The sequence below is a fragment of the Siphateles boraxobius genome, unplaced genomic scaffold, assembly GCF_051911475.1.
Source record: "Siphateles boraxobius isolate OS27281-9 unplaced genomic scaffold, OSU_SipBor_1 130, whole genome shotgun sequence".
NCBI lineage: Eukaryota > Metazoa > Chordata > Actinopteri > Cypriniformes > Leuciscidae > Siphateles > Siphateles boraxobius.
This window is the reverse complement of record NW_027508734.1, coordinates 6959908-6984824: the sequence shown is the minus strand read 5'-3', so window position 1 is coordinate 6984824 and position 24917 is coordinate 6959908. Positions and strand designations below refer to the sequence as shown.

Genomic DNA, 24917 nt, shown 5'->3' with positions numbered 1-24917 from the left:
TAAAAATGTGGTTCAGCATTTTTATTGAAAAAAGCAAAGTGGTACAAAAGTCTGTTCCTTTAAGTCTTGAATTCTGTGGCAGAGTTCATCCAGCAACTGTACATGTTTAGTCCTCACATGTTTTTAGGTTTGCAAATGACTCCGTCAGGGTAGCGCTTTTTAAAACGTGCCACTACTTCAGGGTCTAAAAGGTGAATACCGTCCAACTGATTACCAAGAGTCACCCTGGAAAACAAAACAGGGAACGAATGAGAAAGATAACAATTGAGTTATTAAGGAAGACAACAGCACGTCTGATGACACTCTGTAACTTTGTCTTACAGGTGATTTGGAAATCAAGAAAGCTCCTAATGTCTGACTCACCAGTTGGGCTGCACATTGTGTGGTCTACCAAACAATTCAATCTTTCTTGTGCCCGGAGACAAACGCTCAATCATTCCATAGATTTCATCTGGTTTATGACTTGTGGAGCGGACCTTTTGTGTAGACAGATGAAACAGATAATTTAGTGTACTGATCATCACAGACTTTTAAAGTGCCCCAAATATGCTTTTTCAAATATTACCTTTCATGCAGTGAGTGATATTTCTTTATAACAAAAAAAGTTATTGTCTCCTAAATGAAATAATTTATTCTGATCTGCAGAAATTAGTCATCAGTAATTCCAGTCTCCCTTCCTGTTATAAAACTACGTAACAATGTGACACATTTGCATAATGCCAGTCTATGGTCTTCATTGACTGTCTGTGAACAGCGTCTACTTTGACCCTCAAACACTGTAGTTGTAGCTGAGACTGGAAGAGTTTAGTTTGTGTTGTTCATGTCGAGAAGACGCTGTTTCAGCGCTGAGATACACTTTGCTGCACTCCAAAAGAACGAGGCATCGCACTGGAGTTGATACGCTAAAACCGAAGCCATCGTTATTGTTCGGATATACAGGTATGATAATGAGTGTTTAGTTTCTGAAATGCGCAGTAACCAATCACAATCACAGCAGACTGGGCCGTCTGACCAATCAGAGCAGAGTAGACTTCCGGAAAGGAGGGGTTTAGAGAGACTGAATCTTTGAGAAATTAGGCTAATGTGCCATGTATATTATGAGAAAATTAAAGTGGTTTTTGACCTTGGATGCATGTAAACCTATTGTAGGAAACTCTGAAACAAAATTAGGAAACTTTAAAATAGCATAATATGGGCACTTTAAATGAATCACTGCTTTATCTGTAATATTGGTTATGACTGACCTCTGCCACTATAACATCACAATCAAGACCTCTGTTGAAACCTTGTGGGTTTCCTTTTACTCCCACCTGAACAAACAAACACAGAGAGAGAGAGAGAGAGAATATGTAAGGGTTAATATATTTCCAACTTGTCATTATGATCAGTAAAATAAACCCTGACAGTGAGATCAGGATTCTTTCACTGTGATACGGTTATGAAATTCTGTTTTTGTACGGCATGGCAATGGAAGAATATATAAGATGGGAGGAAAAATGAATGCTTTCTTTGCGAGCGAAAGCAAAGTTTCTCATGGGAACATAAAACTGTTGCGAGAGAATGCAAAAGCATTGAAATATATATTATTGAAATATAAGCATCGTGTAATAATATCTGAACACTGTCAGATTGAATAAAATCACAACTTCATTCTTCTACACTACCGTTCAAAACTTTGGGATCAGTAAGATAATTATTATTGTTTTTTTTTTATTTCAGCAAAGATCAAATAAATTGATCAAAAGCGTCAAAGACTAACATTGCAACAAAAACACATCACTGTTTTCAGCATCGATAATAATCAGAAATGTTTCTTGAGCAGCAAATCAGCATATTAAAATGATCTCTGAAGGATCACGTGCATTTTAAAATATATTAATACTACATTTGAATAATATTACTGTTTTTACTGTGTTTTTGATCAAATAAATGCAGTCTTGGTGAGCATAATGGATTCCTTTCAAAAAACATTTTACCGACCTTAAAAAAAAAATCTTCCTGACCCCAAACGTTTTGAACTGTAGTGTATATTCTCACACGTACCAAGCAATGCTCTTTGCCATGATTCAGCCAATGTCCAGTCCTTCCGGTCCGAATGATCCTCTGAAGCTGGTTAGTCTTCACCCAGATAATCTCATCCACACGCTCATAGCTGATTGAGTGACAGAAACAGATTAAAAGATTTCGTTAACTGATTTAGTTCCATTTAAAGAGATCACCATCACTTTACATTTTTCCACATGTAGAATCAACTTACCCCCATAAGCTCAGACACTCTCTGCCCAGCTCCATAGCTCTGTGAAGACAGAAAATCAACTATTGTTGCCCTGCATTTGGATCGTTGCCAAGCATTACATCACCTCCTTTCAAACTGTTCAGATCATTTATTCATACATAACATACATTAAGCTCTTTTAAGAAACGTTTTAAGAAATTGCTTGGTGTTAGATGCTAAACAGGGTATAGTCTTGTTTTATATTGTTTGTTGTATATTGTATTATTTGTGTTTTTCTTGTCTTTTACTCTGTTAGCACGTTGGGTGTGAGAAAAGCGCATTAAAAAATAAAATGTATTATTATTATTAACTCCTTTTATGGCATGCATACAATAATTAAAAAAAATGTATTTTGACAGGTTTAATCAAGTGTGCAAAGATGTTGAAAGCTGTTGAATATATAACTCTGATATATCAAATTCATCTATGCGATGATCTCTACTTTTTGTATTCAGGTTTACCTTTATTTAGTCACGCGGAATGATTTGATTACACCGAGATAAAGTGTCTCAAGCAGCTTTGTGTGCCCGATCCCCCAGAGCCCCTACCTTCCTGTCACCCAGAGGAAGAGGAAACCGTCATCCTGCAGAATAGGAATGTTGAGTTTCCTCATCTCGTCGTCTGTGAGCGTTCCGTAGGGAAGCTCCATGTGAATGTCCCACGGCGGGTCGGCCATCACCACTGCAAACTTCCCCAGGATGGACACATCCAGATAACGGATGTCACAGCAAATCCACTGAGATAAGGTCAGAGCGCATGTATGTGTTATACACTACCACTCAAAAGTTTGAGGTTGGTAAGATTTTTTTTACAGTAATATTGTGAAATATTATTACTGTTTTCTATTTTAATATATTTTGAAATATAATTTAATCCTGTGATGCAAAGCATCATCATTACTCCAGTCATCAGTGTCACATGATCCTTCAGAAATCATTCTAATATGCTGATTTGCTGCTCACAAAACTTTTCTGATTATTATCAATGTTGAAAAGAGTTGTGCCGATTAATATTTTTGTGTGAATGTTTTATAATGTTTTTTTTATAATGAATGAGTAAATAATTTTTTCAGGATTTATTGTTAAATAGAACCCCAAACCTTTGAACGTTAGTCTACACTAGTTTTCAAAGATTTGGGGTCAGTAAGATTAAAAAATAATAATAATAATTTTATTCAGCAAGGATGCATTACATTTATAAAAAGTGAGAGTGAGGATTTCAATTTAAAATAAATGCGGTTCTTTTGTACTTTCTATTAATCAAAGAGTCCTGAAGGAAATTGTCAAAGTTTCCACAAAAATATTACTCAGCACAACTGTTTTCAACATTGATAATAATGAAAATTCAGCTTTGATCACAGAAATAAATTATATATATATTTTAAATATATAAATAGTTCTTTTAAACTATCCTTACTGTATTATACTCAAATAAATGCAGCCTGAGCATAAGATACTTCTTTTGAAAACATTAAATGATTACATAATCTTACCAACCACAAAGTTTTGAACTGTAGAGTCTTAAAACAAAAATGCAGTTTTAACCATTGAAATCAAAATGAAAATAATTTTTTGAATTTGTGGATAAATACGAGAACAGCAAATGTGCAATAGAAGAGGCTCTGAAAGCAATTACAAATTAGAAACAAATCAAGAGACTAAGCCTAATTCTATATTACTATATTATATTGGTTTTGGTGGTTTTCAGTTTCAAATCAATTTTATTATAAGATGTGGAACAGGCCAATTTGTCCGATACTGTACCTGTGAAGGAAACAGCTTGCCAACGTTGCTGTCTTCCTCGCTGGAGTGCAGTCCGAGCTCAGCGGCCCCGGCCTGCAGGACCAGGGCATCACCCTCGGCCTCAGGAGGACTGTCAATCTCATAGTGCACATATTTACAAGTGTCCATGTGGAAACAAGTATTCAGAAAGGAGCAGTCGCCCAGGCTCTCGTCTGTGTGTTTGTTGATGATTCGCCTAGGAAAGTCACATTATAATGAGCAGGGCTTTTACAGGTTTTCTAAAGGTAAATTCAAAAGAAAAGTCATAATTTATTCACCCTGGTGTTGTTCTAATGCAGTATGTCTTTCTTTCTTTTTCAGATCACAAAAGGAGAAATGTTTTAACATTTCCTGCTTGCACTTGTCCATATACGCAACCAAATACAGAAACGCTCTGCAAATAATCAACAAGCATGTCCCATCCAGCTCCAGCACATGTGTTGTCAAACTGATGAACATGTTTTCTTAATTTGCTGGGGGTTTTTCTATTCACACGTGTTTTCTTCAGTTACAGCATGTTGAGCTCTCTCGGCCACTGTAGGATTTTAATTTAAAAGTAGATTAAATTTGGGTTTGTTTTTCACCAAACCCTATCGCCAACCCCCAGAACACTTGGAATAGATTAGACCATTCTGTGATACTTTTGCGTCTCTTCTTAAAAGCTTGATGCTGGTTGCTATTCACTGCCATTATTTAGACGAGAGGGACATTTTTTTTTTTAAACTCTCCTTTTGTGGTCCGAAAAAGAAAGAAAGTAATACGGCATTAGAACAAAAACAGGGTGAGTTCACAATAACCTATTGTTCATTTTAGGTTGAACTAACCCTTAAGACTTTTTAAAGACCTTTTTAAGACCATGTAAAGACATTTTAATTGAATAAACTGAAGGGAACACAATGTCAATATGTTCTCTAAATGTAAATGTCTTGGGAGAAACACATTGAGCTGTATTAGCAACACTTCAGACTTTGTAAAAAAAAAAAAAAAACTTACAACAGATATCCATTACTATTCAATTTATTAAAAAAAAATTAAAATTTGTCATGATACTTTTACCGGAGATACAAAATGACATCAAATATGAAGTCTTGTTTTCTGTGAAATTGATCAAAATGAATTGAGTTCATGATTAAAAAAATCAACAGAATTCAAAGGGAAGTTTTCATAACTCACTGGCAGATATTTGCTCTTGTTTTAAGAATAAACTCACTACATTTTGTTCAATTTTTCACGGCTTCATTTTACATTTGAGTCTTCAAGTAAATCTTGATTCAAAGAGGTTTAGATATTTGTATTTGAAAACAGATGTGTGCAATGCATGCAACATTTAATAACACATCTTTATGAATTTAAGACTTTCTGCTCTGATTTAAGACCTTTTGTAGGCCTTGTGTTTTGTTATTTATATTTATGCATTTATACAGCAGACGCTGTTATCCAAAGTCATTTGTCAAAGACCCAACAATAATAGTAATATACAATGCCAGGTTTATTAAAAAAAACTCGATTAGGAAGCAAGCTAGAGAAGAGGAGAAATGCAGAGAAGAAATAGAATTTGTGTGAGTGTGTGCATTGTTATTTATTATCGTTTAATAATGTGTGACTGTGAACTGACCTGAAGTGCAACTTGGTGCAGGGCTGTGGTGTGTCCCCCGACTGCACACACTCTTCTTTAGTCCCGTAATCACAGAACTCCTGCACTTGAGCTCTGCCTCGCGAGCGAAACTTCTCCACAATCGACTGTTCCTTCGCTGAACTGGTGTTCAAAAGCTCTAGGATCTCTTGGCTCACCTGACGCACAAGCATGCACACATAAGACTCCAAATACATACAAATAGTCAAAGCTTGAGTGATTTGCTACTTAGATATTCTGCCTTTTTGCTTTGCTGTTCCTTAGTGGACTGCTGGCTCAGTAGACTCTCGATCTCCATGTCCAGGTGAGAAGCTTGCACTTTATTGGTCCGCCCTTTTTTCTCAGGTCCGCCACCCATAACCCCGGAGGATCCGGTTAGCTGGGAGATTGAGGCAGGAGCCAGTGAGATAGAGGATTTCTTGGGAGGGGAAGATGGGGCTTGAAGCAAAGGGGAGGAGCCTGGGGCTCTTTTTTGATGAATGATGTCATCTCCTTTTCTTTTAACGGCGGTTCTTTGCGGCTGGGCTGCGCCGCCAATCATAGCCCATAGTTTGGTGTGGTCGACAGAAGTGACGAGGGTGGACAAGGAAGAGGACGAGGAGGCAGCAATGGATGGCTGACGAACTTCGATTAGCTCTTGAGCAGAAAATTTGAGGAGGAGACTTCGGATGCAGGCATGGGAAACTGCAGACTCAGACTGAGTAAATAAGGAAGAGTGAGAGGGAAGAATAAAAAAAAACACAGGGCCTGTTTACACCTGGCAGTGTGAGTTTTGGTCGATCGGATCACAAGTGGACGACGCTAAATACATGTGTAAACAGGGTCTAAAATGTTTTGAGCTTGTCCACTTTCCACCACATCCAGAGGTAGTCAAAAACACATTCGACCGGATTGCTTTCGTAGTGTAAACACTCATGTGATCCAATGTGTTTGAACAGCCACAAAAGACCGTCTTCTCTCCGTCTACTGAACTAATGCGTAACATTATGGGAAGCGGCTAGACAGACGGGATTTAATATTTGTCGGCTGGAGACCCAAGTTTGGTTTGAAGATGAAAAACGTATCAAACACAATGTTCTCTCACCATTCCTGATTTCTAACACACATTCACAGTGTTCGGCTGGTCTTGTGACTTACAGAGCAGAAACTAAAGCTGATGCTCTCTGTGTGTTTTTCCGTCGTCTCCGGTCGTGATCATATGTAAATTGTGCAAGCTTATTTTGTCTATTTGAGCATAAGATCTGAATTAAGCCCATACATTTCCCCACCCACAGACCCTCCCCTCGAGGAAATCAGGACAGAAGTGGTTGAAAGTGAACAAAAGAGATGGATTTATTAAAACACAAGGTGTAAACGTGTATGTGTCTTCGTCTTCTTGTGATCCAATCGACCAAAACCCATCTTAATACCAGGTGTAAACAGATTATGATTCTCATAATCCATATACTTCACAGGTTTGACAACTTTTTTTTCTAAAATGTGGAAAATAGTAATAGCAGATGTGTGACTGGTAGAGTACAAAAGCACGTTCACAGCTCTTACAGTGTTTAGTTGGTTGGTGATTGCTAGGGAATCAGTAGGCAGAGAAAGACTCAGTTCGGACAGGTATCCCAGCAGTCTCTTCTCTAGTTCTGGATCGGGAGGCTGTTCATCTTCCACCTGTGGAGGACTCTGGAGAGCCGGTCCGGGACTGTCGCTCCTCGCAGATCCACCCTCAACACCTCCAACCTCTGCTAAAATAAAATAACTAAATGTTGGGAAATGCATACAGTAGGTGGCACCATATACTCACTAATTCACTTACTGCAAAAATAATGGTTGAAACCTGGTTCATTCTTTCTTTGACACACATTCTCAATTCGTTTTTTTAACACCACTTCTGTTCTGACAGAATCCTGTGTGTTCTCAATATTCAGCACTTAACGGCAAGCAAATAAAGCTGATTGTATCAGCATCAACGTGGTAACTCTCGTCACATTTCTGGGTAGTTATATTTTATTAATAAGTAAATCAAATACCACTTAACACAAAGTTAATCGTTTTGCAGATCTCATAGCATGTAAGGAAGTTAGTGAACACACCAGTGCCCTGCTGAGTTGGGTCTTTTCTTCTCCTCTGCAGCCTCTCTCGCAGGGAATCCAGCTGCTTTTTGTGCGCCTGGATGTGACTCCATGTGTCCGACATGGTTTAAATGAAACTAGATAAACAGTGAATTAAAAAGACCTTACACACGAAACAGAGTTCATTGAGTTTCGTTTACGTCTAGTAATCCAACGCTCAGGGACTGCACTGGTCATACACACTACGCGGATGAACTGGATGAATTTCAAAATAAAAGACACTCACAGCACAATATTCCCAATTTAGTATTGATTAGTTTCATACTGTTACGGAGACAAATATTTCCTGTTTTATACATGTTTATTTTATTTGTATATTAATTTATAACTATACAGTATACGGAATAGGCAAATATATAATTTTCAAAAACAGGGTAACGTTAGTATTATGTAAACAAACAGAACGGCTTTCAGTATAAGTTCCTGTGAGAAGCGTGAGAACTTCCGGTACTTGAGGAGAGAAGACAGACCTTTACAGTCTAAGAGACAGACCTACCGAAACGAAGATTAGTTTATTTACCAGCTATTTAGCGTAGAGCTGGAAAAAAACAAGCTCTTCTAAACCAAGGTACGATTCGCAATCAAAAAAACAACAAAACGACTAACGTTATATAAATGTATGCAGCATATCGATTAACGTCAATCCGTAATGCTAAAAACATACACTAAAAACAAAAACATACACACATGAGTGTGTATAGTATAAATGTAATCTGGACGTACTACATTCACCATGTTGTCATTATTATGTGACCTACCAGCATCAGTTCCCTTGCTTCACTTTCATTCACAAATCTTCTCCTGTGGCCTCATGGGATAGTAAAGTCTCAATCGTATTCACACTTCAGAATCTCACCTGAAGTAGTTGGTCATCTGGGTACTTTTTGTCTAGTCTTTTATGAGTACTTGTGAATTCGGACATACTTTTGTCACATACTGTGTTTCCCTACTATATAGTAGGGAAGTATGCGATTTCGGATGCAGCCGTGTAGTAGCCTAGGCTACATCATGGATTTGCGTTTTAGTTTAAATAAAAAACACATGAATTATTCAGAGCTTTATTTATATCTGAATTTGGAATAGCATTTTTCCTTATTTCAAATCTCGCACCGAGTGGGTCGAGTCGGACCGGTTAAATTTGGTGCCGTGACCCGGATGAGAGTGAGGTTTGGGGGGGGTTGAGTGTAACGGACATAGGCCGGTATAAGCTGTGCATCTAAACCGCACTCCCCTGATCTCAAGAGGCACGCTAGCGACCTACTCTAGCGGCCTGCGGTCTTTCGCTACCTTGTTAGCACGCCCACCTCCCACGATGGTTTGAGTCCCGCTTGAGTTGGACCGGTTACACAATGCCAGTATGCACACAAATGTCTTCTGTGTCACTCTGTGAAAAAATCACCATTAAACTTTGATTAACACGTCTGATTCTCTTTGTACATCGCTTTTCCAGTGATTTGTCATGGCCGAGCCACGCAGCCCAGTGTCCGCTTCTGTACCCCACAATCCGATGGTGCTGCCCACCCATGAGGGCTCGTCTCTTGAGATGGACCCGATGGAGTACACCCTCCGCAAGCGTCTGCCTCGCAAACTGCCTAAACGGCGGAACGACGTCTACGTCAATATGAAAACAGACTTCAAGGCCCAGCTGGCGAGATGTCAGAAACTTCTGGACGCTCATAGGGAAATCTGCATCCACGGTCTGGGACTGGCTATCAACCGGGCCATTAACATCGCCCTACAGCTTCAAACGTCCAGCCAGGGTGCGCTGCAACTGGCAGCCAACACATCCACCGTAGAGCTCATCGACGACCTGGAGCCCGAGGATCCAGATGAGGCTGGAGAGCCGCTTACACGCACCCGTAATAACTCGGCCATCCATATCAGGGTGTTTTATCCCAACCCGTAGAGCCAGTATCAGTATCAACTATCAACACAATAAATGGGAACTTCAAAGACTTCATAAACATTAATGTAAGATTTGTTGTGTGCTTTAAATGCGTTGTCTGTTTTGTTTGGTGTGAGTTTTGTTTGGCGAGTAAAAATACATTTTTGGACCTTCCTGCCCCCCCCCCCCCCCCTCTTCCTGTATATAAATTATACCTACATCTACATCTGACATTTATCAAAGATGCAGTCAAGTGCTCCATCCTGCAAAATAAATAAAAATTATATCTATGAAAAAGTTCAGTCATGATTCTGGGCCCATCATAGCACAAAAACAAATTACTTCTAACTTCTGACCAAGGCTATATCTCACTTGATCTTAGTGCTGTGTTTAACACAGATCATAGATCATGACGTACTCTTAGATCGATTACAAAATTACACCGGCATTCAGGGACAGGCATTACAGTTGTTTAGATTGTACCTATCCGACTGTTATCATTTTGTTTATTTAAATGGAGAATTATCCAAGTTAACATCAGTAATTATGGAGTGCCACAAGGGTCTGTTTTTGAACCTCTGCTGTTTAGGAATAAACGTGGAATTATTTTCCTCTATGTCGATCACTACCAGAAGAAATCTTTAATTAATGCAATTTGACAGATTGTGTTAAAGATATAAAATACTGGATGACCAGTAATTTTCTTCTTTTAAGTTTGGATTGTTATTTATTTAATAACATCTACCAAAAACCTGTACACAAAATCTCTTAGAATACAATTTTCATCTAGAAGGATGTACTGTTACTTTATCCTCTACAGTTAAAGACCTGGGTGTTATATTTGAGAGCAACTTGTGTTTCGATAATCATATTTTAAATGTTACAAAAACAGTCGTCTTCTACCTCAGAAACATTGCTAAGCTACGGCACATGTTATCTGTTTCTGATGCAGAAAAGCTAGTTCCTGTCAGAGTTTCGATATATTGTATCCATTACGATCACAACTTGTAATAATTGCTTTGATAAGCTCATTGTTTCTGCCTAAATGAATACATGATGTTAGCTAACTGCATGATTTGTATGATCTTACTTATTAAATGCACATTTTTGACATATGGACATTTCCAGTAAAGCTGCTTTGAAATAATATGTATTGTGAAAAGTGTTATACAAATAAATTTGAATAACAGTAATAGATTAGATCTTCTTTCAAAAAGTATTACTGGATCAAAGTGTTTGTCCAGCCATTCTTGACCAGACTGTAAAAGAGCAGAAATGTTGGTGGTAAGGCGAAAAGAATGACACAAACTGTGTTAAAAAATATTTAGTGGTGTGACTAAATTCCTTCAGAGGAAACAACATGACAAAAATGCAATACTTATACTCCAGTTATGGCTTAGGCATAATGTATGCCTAAATTCACTCTATCATAGCTATAAAAAAAGTACTTGCACTCACATCAAATTCACCTTGGAAATTCATGTATTTACAGAATGGTGAGCAGTGTATTCTCGGCAGAGATGCTTCATAAGACGAAAAGAAAAACTTCCTCTCTCCTTGTTTTTAGCTAAGAATAATACTTTGTATTTGAATACCAAATAACATTGTGATGAAAGAACCACACAACAGCAAAATAACAGGAAAAAACATCTACAAACATACTTTGTTGCACCCAGACAGTGACTGACTGACAGATGTAAAAAAAAAAAAAACAGGCTATTTATGAAAAACACAAACAAAGTTAAACAGAAAAAGAGAAACAAAATGCTAACCGTACGATCTTTTCCCAAAGGAAAGTATGCAGCGTTGAGCGAGAAGTGGAAGTAGTCTAGGATGTTCGTCATACACTAATCAATATTTTTCCTGGCACCAGCGTTATCTGTACAAGGCCGCGCTCATCGGCGTAATTCAGACATGAGCAAACGCAGAGCCTCATCAGCTCTCTCACGAAAGCTTTCAATTCCCCCGACACAAGCAGCAATCTAGTCCTCCTTCCTGTTCACCCCGACTGACCCGTAAGAATTCAGCATTACAACCTTCCTCCCCATACATTTAAAACATTCCCTGCAGCATTCTCAAAAAGTGTCACACACAAACACACACACACACACACACACATATACATATACACGGAAATGAATATAAAACCTACAGTGCATAATTAATATTGATAAATAGTCTTCTCTATCAACAGTTCATCGTTTGGAGGTGCTTGAGGCCATGGTGGATGGAGGAAGAGAGGTTTTCTCTTGAATAGCTTCAGAGAAGAACCTGCAAAAGCCAGTGATTCCAGCTCTAGGAAATATATATAATCTATATAAATAATGACAATTTCATAAGCAATACAAAACACTTTTAAAGAGTCCCAGATAACCCTTCCCAGTCGAGCTGGGAAAGTTGCATCAGTCATATGGGGAAAGAGGAGTGATTTCTTGCAGTTTTATGATGCCCTCTGGTTGATTTTGACGGGTAACACAGGTGGGTTTGCAAATGCATTCTGGGGGATCTATTATTTTCCCTTTTTGGTTGTAAATCTTTCAAAGTGCTACAACTCCCAGTCATTCAAACTTCGGCAACATATCCTTTGTAATAGTCCATATCCTGCCTCCTGATATGAGGAGCTTCAGTTAGTTTGACTCTTGCCCTGAATTGTGTATCAGCTGACACCTTGATGGCAGACAGGTGCACTGGCCAGCAGAAGACGCACTTTTCCCCGCAGGAAGTTGACGTGGATCTGAAACAGCTCTGAGATTGAGGATACTTGCTGCGTCTTCTTGTCTTCTCCATCACTGGTTGGAGGTACATATTCCTGAGAGGCAGAGAGGAATGAAAGCGTAAATAAACGTATAAAGTGTAACTCAAATCAGGGTTATTATCAGTTGCTAAAACTATGAAAGCATTTCTGTTAATTGAAATAAAGCTGAAATAAAAAAATATAAATAATAGTTGGAAAAACTTGGATTAAACGAAAATTTAAAATGTTGTTTTTAAGGGAGTCCTATTATGCTCTTTTAAATGTTCAACTTTCTTTAGTGTGTAATGTTGCTGTTTGAGCATAAAAAAGGCCAAAAGCACAAAGTCCCTCCAGCTGGAGTCATTCTCTACATCAGTGATACTGTTTCTGAACTCCCTGAAACGCCTCCATTGTAGTCTTGAGTTTTCTTCCAGGAACGACCACGTCACAATATTCCTCATTTAGATAATTCCTGCCCAAGGCATACGCAGAATAAAGGGACGAGGTCGGGTTGAGTTTTTAAACATTCAAGCAATGAAAACCTCTTCTACTAGAGCCCAGAAACAAAATCAAGACGTTGTAAAAGAGTATAATAGGTCCTCTTTAAGCTGAAACACTAAAATTATTAACTGGAAATAAATAAAAACTAAAACTAAAATAAAATAAAAATAAATGAAACCAAAATAGGTAAAAAAAAATGACAAAAGCATATAATGAAATTACTAAAAAAAATAAGCAAAAAATTTGCATGAAAAGTAAAATTACAAAAATTCTAAATATTAATAAAACTATAATAAAATTAAAATAACACTGGCTCAAATACTCTGTGACAGTTTAACATTTTAGACACACAAATTCAAGATTTTAAATTTAAAGCAGTCTTTCTGTATTCACTGTAAGAAAAAAAAAAAAGAATCAGTAGAAAAACCTAAAAGGTACTAGTAATTTTCTGCCAGAATATTTTTCACTAAGTTAATGTACATTTCCTTTAACCATAAAACACAACACAATAGAATGAGTAATTAAAAAATGTGCACACACACAAAAGAAATAAAAAAAATAATCCAGACAAATTCCTTCATATAAAGATAGACTTTTTTTACAGACTTTTTAGAGTATAGTCCCATAGTTGCTGTTTGGTTTTATGTAACACTATGACACAATCAAAGTGCCGAACATGCTCTCTTCCTGAAGCTGACATAAGTTTGTAGTACACTGCACTTGATTAGCATAACATCCATTTTCCTGTTCCCGTAGCTTGAGTAGTAGAGCATGACATGACGCAAGCAATCAATGCCAAGGTCACGGGGTTTGATTCCCAGGGAACAGACAAGCTGATGAGATGTAGATGTAATGTATGCATATTGAATCAAATGTATAGCTTGAATGGACTGTATAGTATATGTTGCTTTGGAAAAAAGCATCTGCCAAATGCAAATTCAATTCTAAGTGTGTTATCCTAACCTTTACACTAATGATGAATGTAATTTCCAAAATGAATACTACCATTCAAATGTTTGGCATCAGTAAGATTTGTTCTATTTTTTAAATTTATTTTTTGCCGTTTTTATTAGGATAGGACAGCAGAGGTGGGAGAGAGAGAGAGAGGGGGGACGGGATCGGGAAAGGTCTACGACCCAGGACTCGAACTCGGGTTGCCCGAAGCACAACGGCACTACATGTCGGCGGACTTGCCCAAGAGGCTATCAGCGCCAACTGTTTTGTTGTTTTGAAAGAAATGAATACCTTAATTCAGCAAGGACAAATTCATTTGATCAAAAGTTGCAAAAAAATTATATTTGTAAGTGTTGTTCTTTTCAACTTTGTTCATCAAAAAACCTGGAAAACTAATTTGTTTTCACAAAAATATTAAGCACCACAACAGTTTTCAACATTGATAATTATTCTTGAGCAGCAAATCATCATATAAGAATGATTTCTGAAGGATCATGTGACACTGAAGACTGGAGTAATGATGCTGAAAATTCAGCTTTGATCACGGGAATAAATTACATTTTACCGTTATTTTAAATTGTAATAACCCTAGTGAAAATGAAATATACTAAAATGTTTTTGAAATACATTTATTTTATGCTAAGTATACTACAAATATACGTTTACATATAAATGTACTCAATATAAATACCCTGCCACTGACCTTTCGGTATACTAAATTGGTATACTTAAAGTCTGCTAAATGTTGTATACACTTAATGCTCTTTAGTTATCCGGGAAAAGTGCTGAGGTCCAACTAAAGAAATGCTTAAGTATGTTTGATTGTGCTCAATTAAAACTATTGCAAGTACTTTAGGTAAACTTTAAATATCTTCCATTTAAAGATTGATATTATACAGAGATCATACTATCCTTACTAATAGTGATATTTTAGGCTTAATATTAATAAATGTGCATTGTGCAATAAAGAAGTGCTTCAGGTAAAGTTTAATTATAATATTTATGTCAGTCATTCTCAAGCGATATGTCAGTAAACATGTTAATTGTTTGTAGTATTCTTAGTATGAAATAAATATATTTTAATTACATTTTGGATTTTGGGTTTGGATTTAAATAGGCAAATACTTAAGAGTCAATGATTGGACCATTACTGGCGTAATTATTGTGTTTCTAGCATGTTATATGTTTGGCAACAGTTCTTCTAATTCAAATTGATGTTTGTTTAAGAAATGAAAAGCTACACACTCCATGTAGGAAGACACATCATGAGGCCCCAAAGAATTCATGTGTGAAAATGATTCTTTACCATTCGTTCACAATTTGAGCCTGATGAATCTTGACATGAAGTGTCTTCCTACACGGTTGTTTAAGAAATGAAAAGCTACACACTCCATCAATTATAGATGAATTGAGAACTGCAGTGTCATGTGAGCTTGACCGCGAAAGAGATGATAATCAAAACCAAACAGATGTTTTGTTTTTCAGCAGAGTATCCGAGAGAGCAGCAAAGGCTCCGCCCTCTTCTGGAAAGTGGGGCGGGGAGCATTCAGCACATTTGCATTTAAAGGAATAGTTCACTTAAAAATTAAAATTCTGTCATCATTTACTCACCCTCAAGTTGTTTCAAACCTGTATGAATTTCTTTCAATATTTTGAAGAATGTTGGTAACCAGACTGTGAATGGACCCCACTGACTTCCATAGTAGGAAAAAAAAAATACTATGGAAGTCAATGGGTCCATCAACTGTTTGGGTAAACATTCTTCAAAATATCTTATCTTGTGTTCAGCAGAAGAAAGAAATTCATACAGGTTTAAAACAACCTGAGGGTGAGTGAATGATGACAGAATTTTCATTTTTAAGTGAACTATTTCTTTAAAGATACATGCAAGAAGAAAGCATGTTTTTCTTAACATATATCATTAACAACATGATATAATGAATTCTCTTTGGGGTATTTTGAGCTGAAACTTCACAGACACATTCTGGGGAAACCTGAGACTTATATTAGATCTTGTAAAAGGGGGCACTGTTTCACTGTATCAAATAAATACAGCCTTGGTGAGCAGAAGAGACTCAAGAGGTGTCTGTGTAACTCACCGGTATGCTGAGACTTCGCAGCACTTGTCTGATGCTGACAATGTTTCTAATACTGGCATCTATGTGGGATTGTATCACCCCAGTCAGATTAAATGCCTGTAATGAGCTGATGGCCTCGTCCAGCACGTGAATGCCTGACTGGACCTCCTGGGCTTGCTCCTCTATCTGAAGCAGAAGAGAGGAATATTAAAACTAAATGCAGTGTTTAACATGTCATTGATTTTGGAAATGACTATATTATATTACAATCTTCACAACAGGAACATGTAGCTTACATTCATCGCTTCCCAGACATCAAAATCAACTCTGGTCAGAGGAACAGTGAAGTTTGTTGCACTGATGCAATCATCCTTACAAGCTCTCTGCGATAACAAGAACATTCACACGCTGAGAATCAGCTTGACACTGTGTAAGATTAAAATTGCACAGATGGAACGCAAGAAAGTATCCCATGAGAGATTCTAATGAACAGCTTTAGCCGTCACTCACCATAGCAGCTTCTGCATCCCATGCCTCCTTAATGTAGTGGTCGAGGACGCGCAGGTCGCAGATGGGGCGTAATGGGGAGGACAGGCCTGGACGGGTCCACTCCAGCACCATCAGCAGTAAGGCAAAGAGTCCTGACACAGACAGAACAGATGAAGATCAGTTATAAACGAATTCAATCTTTGGATGAGATAAAAAAAAAAAAAAAAAAAACGCCAGCACTTTTATATTCTCTAGCAAGAGACTAAAGCATTCAAGTCAGGACAAACAGATTCCAGCGGTGCGTTTCCCAAAAGCTTCGTTAGCCAAATAGGTTACCAACACAGTTGAGCAATTTGGCGTTTCACGAAACCATAGTTCCAAAAAACATTTGCAAAGGAACAACAGCTCTTGATCTGTGGTTAGAAGCATAGTTTCTTGTTAAAATGACATGTGGAAACAGATCATATTGGGCACAACAAGAAAGCTAACATTCAGTGCATTCCATATCTTTCTTCCCATTTAAATATGTATAGATTTGAATCTATATATTTTAGCATGTCAACAATCAGCACTGTTTTTTTAAGGAGTGCACATGTGACATTGAGGGAACCCGCAATAAATCAAACATCATCAAAAGCAAAATGACAAACATGCACTCATACATGGTTACCAAGTTTTAGTTCTAATTACTAAACTTCTATCATTAAATAGTGCTTGATTATCATAATATCATAATATAATGCTTGAGTGACTGATGTTAAGAGTGTACGTGAGATATTAAAAAATCCGTGCCATTTTACAAAGAAAAGCTGATTTGTTGGAATTATATGTACACATATATATAGTACATCAGTCTGGCAAGTAAATTAAAAAATGTAAAAGCCAATGGCGATTCTATTGCTAAGGTGTGTGTAGAGGGTTATATAGATGCCAGCAGTGACTTCAAGACTCTTAAGGGAAATTTACACAGCACCGACAGACACAGATCAACGGCACCGTCACTTCTCAGATATGACAACACCCGACAACTGGCGATTCAACGTTCAATCAGTGAAAACAAGTGCCGACCAACAGCAACAGCCGCAGACGGGGGAAAAATACTGATCCCACAAAGTGTCTGTTGCTGTTGGTCGTCGAGTGTGAAGTGGCCTTTAAAGGCAAATTCACACCGCACCGACAGACGAGGACAATCCCGAGATTACAGTACGACACTTCTCTGAAAGACACCAACAGATGCCATTATTTTCATGATGTGTGTTCAGTAAATAGCCATCTGTAAATAAACAAACCACTGTAAAAAATTACTTGGGCAAACAAGCCAATAAATAAGACCCGTAACCAACATTTTGACTTGTAAAAGAGGTCAAGATTTCACCAACTGAAAAAAAAAGAAGAAGAAGAAAAAATCATGAGGAAAAAGACAACACCCACACAACGCTCGACTATTCTGTCTATCTGGAATAAAGAGACAGATTACACAGAAAGAGTGTTTGTGTGTGTCTGGTCTGCAAACTTTAATCCTCTATCACATGCGTGTCAGAAACCTAACGTCTGAGTCAAAGCAAAAATGAAATGATAAAAGTACACATATTTGCAGAGGCAACAAATTGTAATTCTAATCTTTTCCTATCGTTTCCTCTTTTTACTCTGCCGAGCTGAAGCCATGAGGTTCGACATTGTCTACTTTTAGGGCAGATAAGCACTGAGTGAATAAGTATTCATCCTATGCAGCTGGCCATGTGATTGAACTGCATTTATTTCTTATTGGAACAATTTTGAATGCACTCTTTCAGCTTTAGTAGGCTATGACGCAACAGGACTCTGATCAAAGCGGATGTACCCTCTGGAGATGCTCTGATCTTGAGCACATGAAACACTCAAAGTTGGGCCAAAATTTTGAGTATAATGTCAATGATCAGATTTTTCTTTGCGAGTTTTTCTGTTGGCCTCAGCCTGACAAATCACTTTACTGCTGATCTTGGCAGAGAATGGCGTCTTGTCTCGAAAGCAACAGAGGTTCTGTTGACGCCATGACCTGTGGAAAAACCAAGAACTGCTGCAGAAACACACAGAGTCTGTCTGAATGCTGCAGAACGCACGTCCACCACATAATCAGCCAATCCCTAACAGCGATTTCATCTGTCCAAGCCTCTAGCATTTTACAGTCACATAATTTTATTAAATGTAGCCACTTCTCCAACAGCTAAACATATGGATATTATCTCTGTAAACAGCCATGTCCATCTTTCATTCAGTTATAGTGACCTCGCAACGCCGAGTTGCTGTTGCACGCCTCCACACATTTGTTTTAGCCACACTATAAAAGTTAGGGCTCAGTGGGATTTTTTTTGTATGTTTATCGAGCTGCATTTATTTGATCAAAAAATATAGTAAAACCACAATGTTGTATTGTATATTACAATTTAAAACAACTGTTTTCTATCTTAATATATTTATGTTGGCTTGAGAAAATAAACAAAATGTAAACAGTATCTCCTTCTAGGAATTTCAAGCTACAACCACAAAAGTTTGTCCCAGCGCACTTTACTGACCCCAAACTTTTGAACAGTAGTGTACACAGTACACACTATTAGTGGGTTATCATATACAAATTTAAGTGAGTTCTAAAATGTAATATAAAAGTATAAATAATTGTAAAAAAGAGTGAAATCAATATAATTCAGAATTTTAGTTTAAGAGGAGGAATGAAGGAAGTTGAATGAACGAGGAAGGTTGTGCACTTTACATAATATATTTATATTTAGTTTACTTATAATAATAGTGTTTTTTTACTTAAAGTGTTTTTTTTCTATTAAGGTCCACGTAATTATGTCTCAACTTAACAGTACAAAATCCTACCGCATTGTCTAAACACAAACCATTTATGTTAAGTAAAAAATTCTTACATCCAGACATAGGGTGGTAGTATAGTGCGACGCCAACTGCCATTTTGCCCTAACTTAATTATAATGTGTTCAATCTGCTTAAATATATGTAAAATTTAAGTTTACTTAATCCATTTGTGTTGGATTACATGCATGATTTGTGTTGCATTAACTGGGTGGTGCTTGTTAGTTCCCAGCATGCTTTGCATATGGTTGAATTAAGAGAGAATAAATGTTAAAATTAAGTGTTATTTTATATTTTTTTTGAGAAAATGGGAAGACTTGATAGTGTGTAATTGTGTTTACTGTTCAATTACATTGGAATTATGAGAACCATTTAAATTACAGTGGGTCACCATTGTAGAGAAGAGTGGAGCATTTTGTTTGACTGTGGATTGATTTAATTAATTTCTTCTGCTTAAATTGAGGGAGCATGTAACTCTTAGCATTTAAGATGCTAATATGTGCTACTGCTAACAAGTAGCTAGCTATAGTTATCAATTTAATTATTTGTCACTAAAATAAATAAAATATTAATGGATGAATGAATATAAAAAATACCTGACTCATGCCAGGAAGCCTTTAAAAATTAACTTTAAAACTACTTTAATTGGGTCGCTTAAAATGACTTAATTCCATGATGTTGTAGTTACATGAACAAATTATGTTTGTTTAACGTAACCCAGTTATGTGGAACCTGTTGAATTAAAAAAGTTAATTAAAGCCAACATATAATTTTTTTGAGGTTGGGGTTACTTAAATTACAACAATTAAGCAATGAAAAGACAATAAATGATTCACTTAGATTTAAACACCCAGAGGCAAGAGGTCAATTTAAAGAGAATCACTCAATGGAGAATGTGCTAACTCTCCATTTCCTTGTACAAACACAAGGCTTTTATACCTCACTGAATGACCAAACTATAGCAAGAAAGAGGGGGAGAGACTATATCACATGCCTTACTCTCCAGCAGAGGGAACTGCCAACTACACCGAGAGTCAAGGGCTTGAAGTAGGATCATAGCCAGTGTTAAAGGTAACAGGGGAAGTGCCAACACTAAATGCCAACAACCAGAGGCTATTTTTTGCCTCACAAGAGAGAGCACTGTCAAAGTGCCGACTTTTACCCTTGGTTAAAAACCAAGGACCTTGACCTAAAAATGAAAAAAAAAAAAAAAAAATCACCAAATACATTGAAAGTACAATTAAACCTAATCTACAGTGGTTCTTACAATACAATATCTATTTTTTTTGTACATTGTGATAACTTTCTTTTCCCTTCATGCAGAAACCGAAGCCATTTGTGAACATCTGATCTGTCTACAAGCTTTTTTTCTGCAAAGTCACTCTCATTTTCAGAATGAATTTGCTAGTCTATGGTCAACTTCTGATGATGCAGCACTTTTACACAGAGTGAGTCAGCTATCGTTGTAATGTAAAGCTCATGCTTATAAAGATGCCAGGTCATGCATGGGAAATTCCAACACAAATTCATTACAAGAAATACTGATAGCTCAAAACAACCCCCTTTATGAATAATACCTTTCATGTTTACCAATTTAAATGCAATTTGATTGATCACTAGGAGAATATGAGCATTTAAATGAATGTATTATTTTTTATTTCGTATTATAATTCCAGTGATGATTTGCTCCACCATTCAATTCACTTTCACTTACATGCTCATTTTCGTAGTTTCAAATTATTAATAATACCAGTAAAAAACATTTTAGCCTACATTTTTTTTGTGGCAGTTTATATTTGCCTTTTGTCATATCCATTGATAAACAGTAAACGATTAACTTATTGCTTGCTATTCATTGAATTCAATATGAATTTAACGCGCCAAAACAACAAAAACACAAATTTCCACTTGTTGGTAAGCGCACATGTAAAGCCAACTTTTGTAAAAGCGTAAGGATCTTACCTGAACCGTGAAACATTCGCAAAGCAACTTGGCATTTTTCAAACACATGATTAAAAATGACAAATATCGCGCAAAGACAGTTCGACTGGTGGCGCAAAAGACATGGATAGACTGGAGCACAGACGCATCCAGCCCTGCGCGCTGCTTCAAGTCCTCTGTGGGACGCACACGCGATCAAATACAATGACACCGTCCCTTCCCAGGAGGCACGTACTCAGATCAGTCAGGCTTTGCATCGCCCTATTGGCAAGCTTTCTATGAATGCAAATGCCCCCTCTCTCCACGAAAGCGATTAAGCAGAAAAAGGTGGAACGCTCTCACTAATGTCAGAGGTGGAGAAAGGACCTGTCCTCCACGAGACAGATACAAAATGTTGAAGCTCAGGCAGAAAAAAAAGAAAAAAGGCTGAGGTCGTTTCATTTACTCACTGGTTATCTGCATCTCAGAATCCAGTCCTTACAGGATCCTCTCCGTTTTGTCCATAGCTCCGTCTATAGCCCATTAATTGCAACCAAAGCTTTTTAAGGTATTGTCAGCACTCATCGGTTCCGTAATGCTTAGCTATTTATTTATTTTCAATCCATGACTTTGAAAATAAAAAATTAAATATAACAGTCTCGTGATAGTTATCAGATCAACTTCCTGTTTTGGAAGAAATTAGTCTTTCATTGTTACTCACATAATATCTGGTTTCTCAAAGTGGTCTACAAAATAAACAGTGTACTAAAAAGGGCTTCCTCTCAATGCAATTTCTACAATGATCTTTTAACTGCATTTTCCACTTGGCATACTTCCAGGTAAGGTGGTAATACAAAGAAATGAAACAATACTCACAATTATGCTTTGTATTAAAGGTTTGTACTTTTGTTCAGGGATCAGGGAGGCAGTTCTTCATATTCATTAGAAGTAGGCCCAATCCAAAAGTATGGGATCAGGAAGATGTTTTAATGTTTTTGAAAGAAGTCTTTTCTGCTCACCCAGATGTTTATTTGATCCAAAATATTGTGAAATATTATTACAATTTAAAAATAACTGTTATATTTTAATGTATTATTAAAATGTAATTTATTCCTGTGATCGAAGCTGAGTTTTCAGCATTATTACTCCAGTCTTCAGTGTGATCATTCAGAAATCATTATAATATGCTAATTTGATGCTCAAGAAACATTTCTTATTATTATCAAGTTTGAAAACAATTGTTTTTTTCAATGTATTTCCTGTCACTTTTGATCAATTTAATACATCCTGAATAAAAGTATTAATTTCTTTAAAAAAAAAAATCTTACTGACCCCAAACTTTTGGACGGTAGTGTGTAATGTTACAAAAGCTTTCTATTTCAGATAAATGCTAAAATCTTTATAAATTTCAAGGTGGTACGTCAAACGAACGACTGAAACTTTGATTTTTGCAATCGCCCAAGATAATCAGAGGGGAATATTTTAACTTTTTATGTTAAAAAGCCAAAAACCCAAGAATTAAATCTAAATGGGTAACATTCAGACAAACAAAAACAACAACATTCTTCACTGAAGGTTGTTTTGTGACTATAAAATTGAAAAAAAAGGGGGATAAATTAAAGTTTATCCTAATCCTGGGTATATATTATCAGTCACTTACCTTACCTTTGGGACAATTCTTCCAGAATCCATTTACCACATCAACTCCACCCTTATTTCTTAAATTTATATTAATTAAGTACCAGGATAACTAAACATCACCCTCCATTGTGAACAGCAAAATCTGTTTATTTTTACCACTCTCCAGGATTAGGCATTAGGAACGTATCGATAAAATCTGTGCTGATCAAGTCAATCTAATTTGCAGACCAAATTTTGAATTTCTCGAAGTTGTTTCAGGTGCCATTTGGAGTTTAACATGAACAGAAGAACATTATAAATCCTTAAATCTTACAAGGTTTATCAGTGTGAAAAGTTTTCTATAATCTAAGATCAAGGGGAAAATGTATCAGAACTACTTTATATTTTCTGGTAAATGGACAAATATAACATACATAATTAATTTTTGGCATTTTGTCTTGCTTGGGATAGTATAGATAGACAGGAAGTAAAGTGGGAGAGAGAGAGAGAGAGAGAGAGAGAGAGAGAGAGAGAGAGAGAGGGTGACGGGTTCAGGAAATGTCCACAAGCTGGGACTAGAACTCAAGTCACCCAAAGCACAACCGCTCCACATGTCAGAGCACTGCCCACGGGGCTATTGGCTCCGACAGCAATAAATATTAAACATCGAACGTGTTTAGTAGCTGGCACAGAATGTGTAATCCAGGAAGATATGAGTCTATCCAGGAAAACATATGTCTCTGGGAAGACAGAGAGTGTCCAGAGTTCAAAGATCCTGATTTTATCCTCAGGGATCAATAAAGTTTATCTATACATATCTAGAGGGCATTCAAAACAGAATCTCTATGTATTTTGTCTAAAGCTCAAAGGTTAGCCAACTTGTGTGGGTTTTTGCTAGACTACTTACAGCCAAAATTGGCTTAATTAAAACTATGTTCATGTTTTTTTTTCCCTTTTAGTGTCTCCATAGTTTAATTACTTTTATCTTGCATGCTCTTTCAACCAGGTCTGTTTGTTGAAGGGTGACAGGGCAGGATAGAGGTTGTTTGGGCAACAGTTGTTCAATGTATATTTTGGCCCAGCTTCTCTCAGTTGAAAGGATAATCAATATGAAAACCTCTCTCTATATATAAACGTTGTCCAAATATTTTATGGTTAACAAAATATATATGTCAATATTATTTTGTTAACGCATGCGATTAATTCAAAATCTTTAACACATTAAAATAACTGTATGCAAATAAATTACTGAAGAACTTGAAATTGTCTCATTACCGGTATTTACGTCACGAAGTTAGGTGATCTTAGAAGTCAGGAGTTTGTAACCCTGGTAGGCAGAAATTTGTAGCCGTACGATTTATGCTGTCTTACGAGCTCGCAGATGATTTTTTACTCTAAGGAGAAATCGCATGGAAATGGCTGATGCTTGTTTGGTCACGGCTCGCATTGTTTGAGAGGAATTACAAGCCAGGCACGTTATGAGCACCTCCCGACTTCCTGATCATTTTAAAACATGTTTATGTGTGTATAGGCTCCCTATTGCCAAATCATGCACAACCACGTCACATAGGCTAGATCTATGAATATTATTATAGCCCCGTGGCTGCAACTCTACAGGTGTAACCCTATGATCCACCGAAAATGAGTATAAAAGAACATAAGATTTATTATGAAATATAATAACAAGCCAACATATGAAACATTGTGCTTGTCACAAACTGCTCTGAGACCAGAAAGTTTAGATTCAAATGCAGCTTTTAATAAGATGGGGTAATCCAGACACGTAATCAAATGAACAGGCAACAGGTCGGAATCCAGGTAGGTAGTCCAAACAAACAAACACACAAGGTTGGGAACAAGGCAAACGGGTAATCCAGAGGCAGGCAGAGAGTCCAAGAAACCGAAAATACAGGGAACCCAGGCTCGGCAGGACTGACGTGAAGTGCAGGCTCGGAAGGGCTGATGGGGAGCGCAGGCTTGACGTAGAGATCAGACTGAACAGGCATGACGTAAAGATCAGGCTGAACAGGCATGACGTGACGATCGGGCTGAACAGGTGATGATCAGGCTGAACAGG

General features: G+C 37.1%; 3 protein-coding genes across 4 annotated transcripts; 1 reads left to right on the top strand and 2 right to left on the bottom strand.

Moving 5' to 3' along the window:
- Nucleotides 1–6: 6 nt before the first annotated feature.
- mettl3 (methyltransferase like 3) lies at nt 7–8017 on the bottom strand. 2 transcript variants are annotated; one of them, XM_077227565.1, is made up of 11 exons: nt 7771–8017; nt 7232–7419; nt 5931–6386; nt 5672–5847; nt 4039–4252; nt 2824–3011; nt 2258–2296; nt 2044–2152; nt 1245–1310; nt 364–476; nt 7–225 (listed from the first exon to the last, which is right to left on the bottom strand). In XM_077227565.1, the coding sequence occupies exons 1-11, from the start codon at nt 7871–7873 to the stop codon at nt 114–116; spliced, it is 1764 nt and encodes a 587-aa protein (XP_077083680.1). In that variant the 5' UTR covers nt 7874–8017; the 3' UTR covers nt 7–113. The 2 variants fall into 2 exon arrangements, with proteins under 2 accessions (XP_077083680.1, XP_077083679.1); XM_077227564.1 differs by having other exon boundaries at nt 7232–7422; nt 7771–8016.
- Nucleotides 8018–8221: 204 nt separating this feature from the next.
- Nucleotides 8222–10887, top strand: pop7 (POP7 homolog, ribonuclease P/MRP subunit). Its single transcript, XM_077227629.1, has 2 exons — nt 8222–8377; nt 9260–10887. The coding sequence occupies exon 2, from the start codon at nt 9269–9271 to the stop codon at nt 9713–9715; it is 447 nt and encodes a 148-aa protein (XP_077083744.1). The 5' UTR covers nt 8222–8377; nt 9260–9268; the 3' UTR covers nt 9716–10887.
- Nucleotides 10888–11003: 116 nt separating this feature from the next.
- On the bottom strand, nt 11004–21638 carry epoa (erythropoietin a). The gene is made up of 5 exons (XM_077227624.1): nt 21263–21638; nt 16472–16602; nt 16258–16344; nt 15983–16147; nt 11004–12503 (listed from the first exon to the last, which is right to left on the bottom strand). The coding sequence occupies exons 1-5, from the start codon at nt 21276–21278 to the stop codon at nt 12351–12353; spliced, it is 552 nt and encodes a 183-aa protein (XP_077083739.1). The 5' UTR covers nt 21279–21638; the 3' UTR covers nt 11004–12350.
- Nucleotides 21639–24917: the final 3279 nt, after the last annotated feature.